The 15,551-nt window shown below is 40.5% G+C and overlaps 1 protein-coding gene across 12 annotated transcripts in view; it reads right to left on the reverse strand.

Annotated features, from left to right (window-relative positions):
* STAU2 (staufen double-stranded RNA binding protein 2) overlaps positions 1 to 15,551 on the reverse strand; it is a 309,298-nt gene that overhangs the window by 193,148 nt on the left and 100,599 nt on the right. For all 12 annotated transcript variants that reach the window (XM_033407106.2, XM_049700368.1, XM_033407105.2 and 9 more), the window contains 3 exons: positions 4,255 to 4,414; positions 2,887 to 2,994; positions 625 to 837 (listed from right to left, as the gene is read on the reverse strand). In XM_033407106.2, coding sequence (XP_033262997.1) covers positions 625 to 837; positions 2,887 to 2,994; positions 4,255 to 4,414 — 481 coding nt within the window. The remainder of the gene's footprint in view (positions 1 to 624; positions 838 to 2,886; positions 2,995 to 4,254; positions 4,415 to 15,551) is intronic.

Consider the following 15,551-nt stretch of genomic DNA (forward strand, 5'->3'; position numbering starts at 1 on the left):
CGCCCCGCTGACCTCCTAGGGCTGCTACGGGGATTAAATGAGATAAAGCATGTGAAGTGCTGGGACCATGTCTGGCGCACTGAGCGCTTTCTATTTACTGGCTGCTTCTGCTGTCATCAGTGTGAGGATTACTCATATGATTATGACTCTGCATCCAACCCCCATGTCCTGAAATCCTAAGCAGTCACCATACAGCAGTGTGGTCTGCAGAAAGAACACTGGGTTACAGATCAGTAGTTCAGGCTGCTGCACACAATAGGTGAATACAAGTGAGCAAATTCTTTGAACATGTCTCATAAGACCTTATTTGTAAAATGAGGGGTAACACCTGCCTTACAGAATCATGATGAGAATTTTACCAAAGGTAATCATGAATGGGAAAGTATTTTTTAAACCATAAAAAACTATAACTATTTAAGGTATTATTATTTCATGAACAAACACAGGTATACAAGTGTCTAAAAGCAAAACAGAATTGTTATTCATTTATAGACACATGTCCAACCCTGATTTTGGGACTGTTTATACCCCACAGGTTTAAGTGCCTGGCCTATGAAAAAACTTTTAGCTACAGATACTATAACGTTTACATAGTAAAACTAACGTTCACAAGCATATACTTACCTTTACTATTGTTTTAGGGCGTTTTTTAAAAAACAGTTTTGGCTTTTCAACCACAGGAAGAGGTGGAAGTTTCTTAAGCTCCTGCAGGACAGTGGTTGCAGCACGTTTCTTGGATAGTTTTTTGCTATTTCCCTCTCCTTCTGCAGAGAACTCTCCCACTGACACCCGAGTAACAAAGCTTTTCATATGTGGTGGTCCACTTTCTTTAATAACCTATTGAATGTAAGTAAAATATTCAGTACAGGCACTTAAGATGTGTTCTTATGGCATGAATCTTTCTTAATGTTCATATCATAATCAGGATTGAAATTATTAAGAATTATGCCAAAATCATAGATTCCTTCAATAAGGCTATTACGAAGTCATTATACAGGGGCTATTCATTGATGATACTTACGATGCCTAAAGGAACTGAATTTGAAAAAACAGAAATCTAAATAAACACATTCAATTCATGGTCAAAATTGTGTTTTACTAGCTTAAAACAGGCAATTCTAATTATGGTTACCCTGTTTCTTATGGAACAGAAAATTGAGAACATAAAACATACCGTATTACATTAGGTACACAGGCCATCCAGAATGATAATTTGCATATAACTGTGTACATATCTTTCTCCTCTGTAAGTTACTGGAGTGCCAGGAGTTTTATAACCCATCCTGCATATGGAAGCTTCTCAAAAACAGGTTATGTATGAAAAATAATCTAATTTTGATGGAGACCTCAACAAAGGCTGATTACAAAAAGGAATGTTTACGCTCTGTGACGTGACCTTAAATAGGTAAGTAGATATGCCATAGAAATACCTAACTTTCTAGAGTAACGGATTATGAATCTGTCTGCTACAAATGTTCCTAAATCCTGAATTAATGTGCTCTTTTTAAACTATACCAGTTTTTGGAGGAAAAATGCCTTCCAAAACCTGAGTGCTTTATAGTCTCCTTCAAAAGTCTGACCTAAAAAAAACAAAAATACCCTATTTAAATAGTTTACCGTTGAACATTATATTAAAAATCTGTCTTCTAATATTGGACACCAATTAGGAAAACATACAATATCTCAATAATCCAATATTATTGGGGATAAGGAATTTATGATAAGCATACTTTCCAAGTAATTTAAGTTTACAAGTTGAAACACCAAAACTGTTTAACCACTTTGATGGACATCTTCCTCAATTAAAATATATACATATATACTTTACTGACTAAATATTTAACCTTTTATTGTTCACATTAGATCATCATTATGAACATCAGATATTCTATACTATACTATATTGATGTCTCTAAGGACATCTAAGACTTTTAAAACTGTTCCTCTTCACTGTAGCCTTTAAAAGGCCCCATCTTCCAATGACTTTGGAGTTATATGCAATTACTTTTGATAGGTTTTCCATATTTTCCCTATCATTTCTTGCTGGGACCAACAGGCCCTCAAGTACATTCTCTTCCTGCTTTCCTCATTTTGCTGCCTTTAATCTCTACGGACTGAGAAATCAGATAACCCAACTTGTTAGGACTGTGTCTAAGAAAGCAAACAGGTTCCCAGTCGAGGTAAGTAGATCCTGCCAGTGAGAGGAAAATGTGGGAGCTTTCTAGTTGGCAAACATCACATAATTTGAAGGAAGATAGATACTCATCAACTGTTTCAGCTTATTTCCTGGGTTTGGCCTATTTTCTAGATATTTGAGTTGCAAAATTAGTGACCTCTTAATAAAGGAGGTATTATAACAATTTAACATTTTTTCTCTTTTAAATGTCACACAATTTTGAAAATATTTTGTGACATTTATCTAGCTGTAAACTAAAGAGCTGCTTAATTACTTCTTGGTGACTTATTAGTAAAGGTTAAATTTAAACATATTTTGGCCTCCATAAATTTAGAAGAAATTAGATATTAATATATACATGTCACTAAATATTAACTATACTGAATATTTTCAATGTGATCTTATCAAAAACACCAAGTCTTATAGGTTACTACAAATTGTCTTAAACTCAGCAAATAAATTTTATGATGAAACGTGAAATATCATGTACACAAATGGCTTAATACAGAAAAGGCAAAGAGAATCAGCAGGAATCCGTAAGTTCTGTTTTCTCAGGGCTTGTATCATTTCATGATAGAGAGTTCAAACGTCAGGAAGCACATTAATTCTTTCAGGATACTGAAATTTTATTTGTCAATCTTATTTGTTTGTTTATTTAAAATAATAAGGAGCAAGGAGGGAAAAATGGGAGATCTCTGCTGAACACATACCTCAAAACTGACGGGCATATTTCGCTTCAGAGCAATTTCAAACACTAAGCTGATCTCAGACTTATTTGCATCTTTGTCATCATCCATTTCTTTTCCTGATTCACCATTCTAAATCACAAAAAATAGGATGACATTGAATCTTCACTTTGTAACAAACTTTACATGTATTTAACAATCAAGAGAACCTATCTAAAGTACAACAGGAAACAGGAAACCAGAAACTGGATCTTGTGGATTTCTATGTAACCACCATAGTCCAGGGCTTTGCTGTGAGGCTTCTTGTGATTTGGTTTTAGTTTTTTTCCTCAAAGTAGAAGGATAAATGCTGAGTGTGGAAATCTCTTACTCAACCATTCACTAATTTGAGTTTATCCTATCTCCTCAGACCCAGTTCTCTTTAGACACCTCCACTACACACACACACACACACACACACACACACACACACACACACTACCTCCACTGGTATATGATATTTAATCTTCTATGGAGACTAAGTTGCAGAAAGAGTGCAGGATGCAAACCAGGATTTCGGAGCTCTGTGCCAATTTACTTATTCACCTATTTAACACTTACTTCTGGAGGGCCTCACATATACTGAACACAGTATAAGCATTAAAGAGATCAAGAGACAGTATTCCTGCTGTCAAGAAGCTTATGACTTAGTGGGAAAACAGATAAGCAAACAGATAAGGGTCATAATGAAAGTGTACAAGGACAAAAATTCTAAGTCTGCCATTAACTAAGATAAATCTCAAAGGGGGAAGAACAACAGGCTTGAGGAAAGGGAAACTATACAGGTTGAACCGCACAGTTTCAAATAACTAAGTGCAGAACTCGCTGAGAAGGTGACTTATTAGACGTGCCTGGGCTGGAGATACTATTTTGAAGTCAACAGAGAAAGTAGCTGAAGCCATGGGAACGAGTGAAATTACTGAAGATCAGCCTCAATAACCTCTCTGGTAAAATAAAGTAGGACTAAAAAGTTCATAAAGATCTCCTCCACTTTAAACTCCTTGATTCTAGATTAATTAATACAATGTAATCCATGCTCAATAAACCGTAGCATTCGATGCAAGGTAAATGAATATTATTTCTCATCCTTGCTCACATTCCCAAATCCTCCCTTGCTTGGAAACTCCACAGGGTGAACCAAAGTGCTCAAAGGTAAGCTCATCCCAGCAGGAACACAAGAGTCTAATATAGCACACAGGTTAGCTAAGGAGCAAATCATAGCAGATCGCTACTCTGGTGGTCCTTCCTATCAGCAGAGATTTCCCTTATTTGTAAAAAAGCATTTGTTTGTCTTCTCAGTAATCTCCCTAGGCAACTATAAGAAACAGGCTGCCACATGCAGCAGTGACCCACCTGAGCTGACTTTTCCGGAATAGGTTCATTCTGCAGTGCTTGAAGGGCTTTCATTGCGGCATTGTGTCTAGCAGCTTGTCGAGTCTTTCCTTCCCCAAAAAATTCATTATTTCCTACAGTCAGCTGAACATAAAAGATCTTGGGCATTGGGCAATGATACCTAAAGTAAGAAAATAAAAATATTACTGTTAGCTCAATAAAATCACTCTGTAGGGACTTCCCTGGTGGCTCAGTGGTTAAGAATCCACCTGCCAATGCAGGGGACATGGGTTCAATTCCTGGTCTGGGAAGATCACACATGCTGTGGAGCAACTAAGCCCGTGCGCCACAACCACTGAGCCCGCGCCCTAGGGCCCGCGAGCCACAATTGCTGCTGCACGCCTAGAGCCCGTGCTCGGCAAGAAGAGAAGCCACCGCGATGAGAAGCCCGCGCACTGCAACAAAGAGTAGCCCCTGCTCAACGCAACTAGAGAAAGCCCACATGCACAGCAACAAAGACCCAACGCAGCCAAAAAAAAAATCACTCTATAATCATTAGTAAGATTTATTTTCTTTAAAATGACACCAACCATAGAATGCACTATACCCTCTTATTAACCCCAATAAAATTTTTTTTGTTCGTTTATTTACTTATTTGGTTGCTCAGCGTCTTAGTTGCAGCAGGTGGGCTCCTCAGTTGTGGCTGGCAGGCTCCTTAGCTGCGGCACGCATGTGGGATCTAGTTCCCTGACCAGGGATCGAACCCAGGCCCCCTGCACTGGGAGCTCAGAGTCTTAACCACTGCACCACCAGGGAAGTCCCCCCAATAAAGATTTAACCTCTCGAATGTATTTAGAAAAGATAAAATGTGAGTCAATACATCTATCGATAATAAAGTATATATGCTGATCTCCATGAAAAACATATTTTAGAAAACATTAAACATAAATATTGTAAAAATTATTTAATTATATCACAGAAGACTTCCTGGCAAGAAGTTTTCAGTCACATTTTGACAGAAGTGAGCCAAATGGTCTGGTGCTGAAGGACTGGGACCTGCCACAGAGGTGAGCGACAAGCAAGACCATTTAGGTGACAACACGCAGATTACTGTGCTTTTAGCAGAAGATAATTATGATTAGACATGGGAAGAACAGTAGTAGGATGGAGCTCCTACTGCAAAGTAATAAGTACTTTGCAAAGTAATAAGGAGATCAGAGTCAACATAAGAAAGAGTGGAGAGTTTAAGCCAATTCTTAAGCAGAAAGAATCACAATAAATTGTATTTAAGGTGAAAATTTTTAGCAGGTTTGTGTTTAATGTGACTGAGGTAAGGATGCGTGACTAGAAAGCTGCAATGATGCAGACGTGAGGGGATAAAGGGGGCTGTAAGAAGAAAGAACAAACTTAGGAGAAATTAAGAGGATATGCAATAAAATCCATTAATTTAACAATTATTTATGGAGCACCTTCTTACGATGGGGGAATATCACAGTGAACAAAAACACACATTAGAGTGGAGAAGACAGACAATAAATAAATATGTAGAATATCTAGTATGTTAGAACTACATGTTGAATAGAAAAAGAAGGAAAGGTTCAGAAATGTCAGGTGGGGTGGGACAGGGAGGGGGGGTTAGACAGAGTGGCCAGTGAGTGTCTCATTGAGAAGATGACAATTGTGTAAAGGCCTGATATAAATGAGGAAGGAAACCACACAGATACGTGTTCAAGTAATTCAGAGGATTCCCACCTGGTTAGCATCAAGGGAGTAAAGGAAGGAAAGCTAAGAGATGGGAAGAGGTGGCCAGATTCCACAGGGCCTTCCTTAGAAATTACTGTAAGGATCTGACTTTTACCCGGAATGAAATGGCCAGTTTTTGTTTTTTTTTTTTGCGGTGCGCGGGCCTCTCACCGTTGTGGCCTCTCCCGTCGCGGAGCACAGGCTCCGGACGCGCAGGCTCAGCGGCCATGGCTCACAGGCCCAGCCGCTCCGTGGCATGTGGGATCTTTCCAGACCGGGGCACGAACCCGTGTCCCCTGCATCGGCAGGCGGACTCTCAACCACTGCGCCACCAGGGAAGCCCCAAATGGCCAGATTTTAAAGAGAGAAGCAACATAATCTGACTTCCATTGATTGGAAGGATCATCTGACTATTTTGTTGAAAACAGACTGTAGGGGAATGATGACAGGAGCAAGGAGATCTGTTAAGAGGCTACTGCAATAATACAGAAACCTGAACTAGGGTAGCAGCTTCGGAAGTAATGAGAAGTACTTGGATTCTGGATGAATTTCAAAAGTGGAGAAGATGGGTTTACCCAAGGACTAGCCATGGAATATGAGAGAGGCGTCGAGGAAGACCCCAGGGTTTCTGACATGAGCAACTAGACGGTGGAGCGCCCGTGCGTTGAGTTGGTGAAGACTGCGAAAGGAATGGGTTTGTTGGGATCAACAGCTCTGGGGTGGAGATGTTAAATTATTCAGTCTGTTAGGCATCCAAATGAAGATGTCAAAGAAGACAGGCAGATTCATAAGTCTGGACTCCAGGAAAGAGGTCCAAGGCGGAGATAGAATTTGGGTATCATCAATATGTCGGTGAAATTTAAAGCCACAAGACAGTGAGAACTCTGTGGGAGGGCGTGACTGACAGGAGGAAAACCAAGCAAGCAGAGTGCCCTTCCTGAAAGCCAAATGGGAGAAGTATATCTAGCAGGAGGGAGGAGTCACTCGTGTCAGATGCTGCTCACACGTCCAGTGAAATGCTGACTGAGAACTGTGACCACTGGACTGGGCAAGTTAGCAAAACTAACAGATTCGATTTTGATGGAATGTTGGGTGTATAATTGCAACACTAAAAAATTAAGTTAAAAATCACTCCTGTGCTGCAAAGCGTCTCTTTTCAAGCAAAGAGAAGCCAGTCGAGGTCTTACTAAAGTTGTATATGATTATTGGACATCCAAGTGGCAGAGCTCTATATTCAACGTGAGATAAACTGCATAGAGCCCACTCTGTAAGAATTCACAGGCAGATGGGACTAATCAGTGAAGGTTTACTGAAGGTGAAGGACTAGAAATGTACATCGGTACTGAAGATGCAGATTTGGGAGGTAATAATTGAAACCATGTTGAGTGGATAAGCACCTGGAAAGGGTAAGTGTAAAAGAACCAAAAAAGACAGCCTACGGCTGGGATCTGACTAATGCCCACGATCAAAAGGCAGGGGAAATAATAGACAGCAGCGAAGGAGATGAAAGAGGGTCAGAGTTAGAAAAGAAATTATAACACAATGTCAGGGGAAGGGATAATCAACAATGTCAAATGTTGTGGAGAAATCCAGAGTGAGTATGAAAAAAAAGAAAAAGTCACTGTTTTAAATTTTTAAAGTCAATTTTCTTCGCCCACAGTTTTCTATTAAGATAAAATACTTTAAACGTGTTTTTACTGTATGTCATATGTTCTCATTTTTAATTGGCAAATATAAAAAAGTTAAAGGAAGAAAAAAAATCACTTATAGTAAAAGGTATTTTTAACGTGCAGAGACTAAAAAGCATTAAAACCACAATCTTTTTTGCTCTTTGACTGCAGTAACTAGTGATGCACTGAAGTACACAATTTCCTATTACCTATTTTATTTTAGATCCCTTTAATGCAGAAATTCTGACAGACTAATATCATCAATGCAGGTTATTTTCATTTTGTTTCCCACAAAATTCAGTTTTCCCACCTCCACAGAACTTTATGCCTATTTTTAACTGGTTTCACTCTAAAACTTCAAAACAGACAACCTGAAATCAGAAATTTACTTCTGGACTGAGATCCCACATGGCAAGCTTTCCCCACAGAGCAAATGTTTACAATTAATTATACACTTCTGAAAATAGAGGTCCACAACTGGAATGCTAACAGTCCTTTAACTATGGTGGAGGGAGTGGGCGCCACTATAATCACTAAGGCCTGCTGACAATTACAAAACTCATTTCGGTTTGCCACAGAGACAAACAAAATTTCTGTTCATTATAACTTTACTGGAATATGATGTCATAACACATAACCATACTGAAACAATCTGCTGATTTTCAGACCAAAATATTAATTGCACACTAAAGAGCCCTTGGGGCCTCTTCCTTTTGGGGCATCAAATATGGCTCTATGTACGTGCATGTGCCTGATGTGGATACGTATGTACATATATATTATACTGTATAAATATCAAAGGGAAAATTAGGTATGTTGCATTTTTAACATAAAAAGTAAAATATTCTAGCACTAACAGCAGGAAATACCAAGCCCCGACGCCTGACTTGTTTCATTCCAGTTTCATTCCATCCTCTTACTTAACAATGATTCTTAATAATCTACCCCACGTGGTTTGAATACCTTATATATCACATCTCCTCATATCATCATGACAATTAAGATTAACCAGAGCACTCTCATTAATGGCTCCCAGATTGAATTACAGGAGAGAAGATGAAGAATTCTTTTCGTGTTAGGTCCTGGTCTCTAGGTATTCATTTCCCTTGGTAAAGAAGCTCAAAGTTTACTAACTTGAAAGGTTGATAGGCTCTATTTAATGGAGTTCTTTTTTCTATTTTTATTTATTTCTATTTTTATTTATTTATTTCTGGTAAAGTGCTTCTAATAAGTGATGCACTTACTTCCACAAATTAGCACATAACATACTTACCTAATCTTACACTGCTGTTCTTGAATGATTTTCCTCAATTAGAATTTTATGATCAGTGCTTAGATCCCTATCTTTTACTGTTAAAAGATGAGCCATGGGGCTTCCCTGGTGGTGCAGTGGTTGAGAGTCCACCTGCCGATGCAGGGGACACGGGTTCATGCCCCGGTCCGGGAAGATCCCACATGCCGCAGAGCGGCTGGGCCCATGAGCCATGGCCGCTGAGCCTGCGCGTCCGGAGCCTGTGCTCCGCAACGGGAGAGGCCACAGCAGTGAGAGGCCCGCGTACCGCAAAAAGAAAAAAAAGATGAGCCATGAAAACTCACCCATCCAGGCTATTAAAGTTTCAAGGTCAAACGGCTTCTACCCTCAGCCTCCGAAGTATATTTTATAAAGTGTGATCCCGATTTCGTAGGAATCATCTCTAGGGCCTGTTACAAATGCAGATTCCTGTGTTCTAACCCTGACCTGCTGAATCAGCCTCTGAGGATGGAACAAGAGTCTTCAGTTGCACAGGTTTTATTGGTGGGTTTGCACACTAAAGGCTGAGACACCTGCTCCTCAGGTCAGCACAGCCTACAATGTGGCTGATGCGACTTGATGACTGTTTCACACCCCATGCAAGCAAAGGACTGCACACATTCCTTATAGCACCACGGTTAGGTTTCTTACATCTCTTTCTCATTTAATCCTCATGGCAGCCTGGTGAGACACATGCCCCCATGGTCACCCTGAGAGGTAGCAAATCTCCCCAACAAAGTTGCTGGGCGTCAAACTCAAGTCTGCCTAACTTCAGAGCTTAGGAAACTCTTAAGTAGTTTCCCGAAAATCTGCTTTATCTTCTTCTATTTTTCTTCATATACATTTATTAAACTAGCTATGTCCTTGGCGGGCCAGAGAAGCTAATGCAAGGGTTCTTTCTAACCTAATAAGGTCCACGAACAGACTTCAGAGGTGCCTTACCGAGTAGGTGCTGAACAGACCTCCACAGTGAAACTCTATGTTTTTAGGGTACGTCAAGCCAAGCAGGGACACAAACAGGCAGGAGCGAAAGGTCAGAAAAATGGGCTCATGTGCCACACTGCCTGACAGTGTAAGTTTTATAAAGGCTGTTTGTTAAGACCGCTTTTTTTCCCCCCATTCCTCTTTGTCCTCTGTCCACCGGAACTTTTATAAAAAACAAACAAAATTTCAAATAAAAGAAAATAAAAGTTTCCCTTTCTTTAGATCTCAAAAAAGTCTTTAGATTTGGCCTGTCTTCAAGACTTCCCAAGTCACTACAAGAATAAAGAAAGAATGATATTTGGCTCCTTTGAATTAATACTTGACATTCCTTATACAGTTTTGTTTTGGTTTTTGAGCAAAGGGAAGATTTTACATTCTTCCATAGTATTCCTACAAGAATATGTGTATTCTTATTCTTATATTTGACTTGTCAGTTATAACAACTTTCCATACCATAGATCCTTGCCATTCTCCCTAAATCTACCTCATTAATGCCCTCTTTGTGGACTCATTTTGTGTTTATCTTTCTAAACAACTAAAATCCTCCCTACCATTCTGTGACTGCCTTCTCCATCATCTCCACCTTCCTAAGTATCATTTTTACAAGGTGAGAAAGACATATTCCAAATAACATTAGAACTTTTAAAAATTGAAAAATAATTGCCTCATTTCATTTGATAGCATTATCATAAATCTCAGCCCAGCTTAAGCGTTCATGTCTCCTCTACAGGTTTATGTCTTAAATATATGAACGTGTTATCTTCTGATCTAATAAGGAGAGGCTGTGGATTTCTGTGTTTACTTCTAACATTGACTGAAAACAGAAATGTCACTTAATCTTTCTATCTCAGTTTACTTATCTGTAAAATATTTGCAGAATTTATGTTTAAAGAACTATAAAGGCCAAAACTTAGAAATCAAATGCCCTGCTGATTATTTTGACTCTTTGTACATGTTTTGGCAGAGCTAAGCATTCTTTTTCTTGCTATTGAAAAATAATAGGTTTTATCATAAAGCTATAAAATAGTCCTTGGCACATTTTCAAGCTTGTATGTATATAAAACGTCTAGATAGGAGAGAGTTCTTTCTCTATTCACATCTATAAATTTTGAAGCTATATCTTTTATGGGATCTGAATGTTTAGTCTTGAGAAATTTCAAAAATTAGGATCTATCAGAAAAGATTCACAGGACGGCTGAAAATAAGCTTTAAAAGAGATGTAAGGATATTCTATTCTATTTGTAGAATTATAATTATGTTTAAGATGCATAAGGGAAAATATAGAAAGATATGCACTAAAGGCTGGGATAGGGTGTTTTGAAGTGATGGAATTATAAATGATATATTCTTTCATAATTTCAAAATTTTAAAAATAATATGGTTATACTGGTATATAAACAAAAGAAAATATTTTAGTGAAGTAAGTCTAGTCCCTGCCCAAACAAAAGTAAACCTGCGCTCAAAATGTAAATTTGATGAATTAGTGGAATGACTTGTGGAATACAGACTACGAGCCACAAGAGTCAATGGTTTGTACTGTGCCACTGACGCCAGTGTCACAACAGGACTATGGAAATCAGAGCATGCTATCAACGAGTACCACTTTATAAACACACAGTTACCACCCTCGATCCCAAACTTGGATCCAGCATAAAACTATTCTTGCCCCTTCCCTAAATGGATATCTAGATAAATCATCATCACCACCATCACCATCATCATGATTACAGCCGACACACAGAACTCACCATGTGCCAGCCACTATCTGAAGCTCTGTGCATACTCATCTCTTTCAGTCACAGTAACAACCTCAACTTCACTTCACACGCATGGAAATGAGGAACAGAGGTGTTCACTTATTTGTCCAAGGCCACCCCACTTGAGCCAGCGTCTGAACCGAACAGTCTCACTCCAGAGGCTATGGGCTTAACCCCTACACTATGCTGCGTCTGAATGAACTGGATAAATGAGCACTTTAAACTGCAGAGCTACTAACTATAAACTTTGAAGAGGTCATGATAGACTTGGAACATCAAGGCAATTTAAGCCAAACTTAGATCAGTGGTCACATCAGTTCCAAAGAGAAAGCTGGGGCACCGTAAGCCCAGGAGACCGAGCTGTTGGCAGCACCACTGCTCTCTCTCACGCTCTGCCTCCTCTAGTAACCCACCTTTCGGGCACCCGTGCTTAAACGCTAACGTTCCCATGAGGGAACTGCAAGTCAAAACCACAATGACACACCACTGCACACCCACTAGGATGCTTACAGCTGTGCAGCCGCTGCTGTTCCTTAAAAGTTAAACACAGAATTACCATCTGACCCAGCAAAACTGAAGAGAAAGTTTTGAAGGTCTGTAAACAAAAATGGGCACACAAGTGTTCATAGCAGCATTATGCATAACAGCCATAAAGGAGAGAGAACCCAAAGGGCCACCCAACTGATGAATCAGGAAACAAAATGTAGTATATCCAAACAATGGAGTACTGAGGAGCCATACAAAGGAGTGAAGCACGGATACATGATACAATGTGCGCGAACGCTGAAAACATTACACTAAGGGAAAGCTAGACACAAAGTCTACATATTGTATGATTGCATTCAGATGAAATGTCCGGAATAGGCAACTCCACCAGACAGAAAGTAGATTAGTGGTTGCCAGGGGCTGGGAAGAGGGAAAGTGGGGAGGAACTGTTCAGGGGTAGGGGGATTCTTATGGGCATGATGAAATGTTCTGGAATTAGATAGTGGTGATGGTTGTACAGCACTGTGAATGTGTAGTAATTCAGTGTACTGAACTGTACACTTTAAAGTAGGTAAAATGGTGAATTTTATGTGACTGTGAGTTTTACCTCAATAAAAACCAATTTTTAAAAAAAAATGTTCATACTCCCTAAGGTTCAAACTTCTGTTTCTCATAGACAAGACAGTCTTCCTAGGTGATGTCACCTGTTCCTATTTACATTCTTGGCAGACTCCCAGAAATTAGCCTGCCAAATTGGGGGAGTGCAAGGGAGAGGGAATAAAAGTCATCCCTCCCTTCTGAACACTCAGAAATTAATAACCTCGTCTTCTTCCTGCCCTTGTTTGATTGCCAGGGGTGGGGGTTGGTGGGCATATGTGGATTAAATTATTCAAAAAATATTTATTAAGGACCTAATTCATGCCAGGGACTGCTTTAATCCCTAGGGATGGTAGACAGGCCTCAGGAGACAATCAATCAACCAATCAATCAAACAGTGTCAACTAGTAAGATGGGCTAGGAAGAAAAGTAAAGCAGAACAGAGAACCTCTTTTAGGATGTGACATTTGAATAAAGAGGTGGTTGGAGTAAGAATTCTAGGTATGGGGATGCCCGGAGGAAGAAGTGTTCCTAGCAAATGAGATAGCAAGTACAAAGGCCCTGGGGTGGTAACATATGGGGCATTTTTTGAGAAACATCAAGTTTCTTCACTGGAAGAAGTGAGTCAAGGGGTGAGGGGCAGAAAACTAGTCACAACTTAATCCCACATGTGATGGAAGCCATCGGAGGGCTTTAAGCAGGGAAGTGACACAGTCGGACTTATTACTTAAAAGTCTCTCACTGCTGTTTACCCAAAGAAAGGCAAGAAGAGGGGGGCTGGCAGGCCACTGCATAGTCTAGACAAGTCATCTGTGAACACAGGAAACTGAATTGCCCAGAAGAATACAGGGGACTGCCGGCAGTGCTGAAAGCCACCTAAGGGCCGTGTTCATTATTTCAAGATGGGACCAGTCAGCACAGTTACGTTTTTCTGTAGCTTCCTGGGTACAAGTACAGAGTCAGAGGAGCTGGACTTAACCAGTTACAGTTCTGCTAAGGATGAGTGATCATTCAAGCAGGGAAGCACTGGAAAGCACAGGAATTAAGTGACTGACTACAGGACTGCTGACAAAAGAGTGATAAACTCCAGGGAGATGCAGCCCTGCAGAACTTGGCAAGTTAGTAAAGGCTGCAACCGCCCTGAACCTCTGCTCAGTGTTTTCCCTAAGCACAGGTAACAGAGGACACCCCCTATTTCCTGCCACCCCACTGGACGGCGGGCGTGTAGCAGGAGCAGCCAGGCATGCCTCTCACATGGTGGCCGACGCCCAGTGCTAGAACTTGGGACAGTAAAGAAGGGTCCCCGGCAGAGGAAGCTGGGGGGCTCTCTTGCCAGGGTGTGCTGTCGCTGTGTCCCTCCAGGTGCCGCAGCAAACCGTCTGAGACAAGTAAATGGCTGGCACCACGGGCAGCCCAGTGAGGAGTGACGGTACAGGAATGGGGGTGGGGTCCTCAGGGCAGCATTTCTCAGAGTGTGGGTCCCACACAAAAACCATCAGAGTCCTCCTGGAGGGGTCTAGGAACACCTGTGAAAACGCACAGTCAAGGCTGACAATCAGACTCTTTGGGCGAGTCCAGGAATCAACATGATTACCAAACAGCCTTGGTGATTTTTATGGACACTGAAGACACAGAGCACCTCCTTACAGGGGTCTCCTTCCCTTCCCTTGCTTGTGAATACGAAGACTTTTCATTCCTGAATGTTAACTTGGTCCCATCTGCCTTATTGAATTCTCCTGCCTGCCTCTAACAAGTTTTTAGTTCTCTTGCAATTTTCCAGGTAATCACAACTGATGTGCAAAAAAATGATACTTCTTCCTATTTCTTTCCACATTTCATTCCTTTTATTTTCCCTAATTGCGTGGGTTCATACCTCCAACTGAATACCAAACAGCAGTTGATAACGGATGGTCCTGTTTTTTACTTTAATGGGAATGTGGCTAGTGTGCCCTCATTAGGCATAACGCTAGCAGCTGAGGTGGGTTAAGATGGGATGGGATGGGACTTCCCTGGCGGTCCAGTGGGTAAGACTCCATGCTTCCACTGCAGAGGACGTGGGCCCGATCCCTGGTCGGGGAACTAAGATCCCGCATGCCTCGTGGTGCGGTCAAAAAAAAGAAGGGATGGTCGTGTGTGTGTGTGTGTGTGTGTGTGTGTGTGTGTGTGTGTGTGTGTGTGTGTGTGTGTGTGTGTGTGTGTGTGTGTGTGTGTGAGAGAGAGAGAGAGAGAGAGAGAGAGAGAGAGAGAGAGAGAGACAGGGAGAGAGTATGTGTGGGTGCATCTACAGAGTACACAGTTTACAGTGTTAAAGTAATATTCAGTTATTCATAATGTATTGGATTTTCTAAGTTGAGAATGGATTTTTTATGTCTTTTCAGCATCTGTGTAGTTGACAATTTTTACTTTTCATCTCTTAATAAGGTGAATTTTATTAACATATTTTCTAATCGTGAAACAATTTTACATTCCTGGGATAAATGCCACTTGGTTACGGTGGTTCTTCTTTCAATGTACCGCCAAATTCTGTCTGCCAATATTTCAATTAAGATTTTTCCATTGATATTCTACAAATAATATTGATCTGAAGCTCTATCCTTTGTTGTTATCTCAAACTCGCATTGCTGAGCTAGACACCAAGGTTATTTTTGGTTGCCCAGAATAATCTGTTTCCAGTTTTCCGAAGGTTCAGTAAGATTCCCCTGTGAAACCACCGAGGTCAGGTGCTTTTCCTTCAGGGTGCTGGGCGAAGGGTGGCAGTTAGCTATTCCAATACTTATCCTTCTACATCTA

The sequence above is a fragment of the Orcinus orca genome, chromosome 17, assembly GCF_937001465.1.
Source record: "Orcinus orca chromosome 17, mOrcOrc1.1, whole genome shotgun sequence".
Taxonomy (NCBI): Eukaryota; Metazoa; Chordata; class Mammalia; order Artiodactyla; family Delphinidae; genus Orcinus; species Orcinus orca.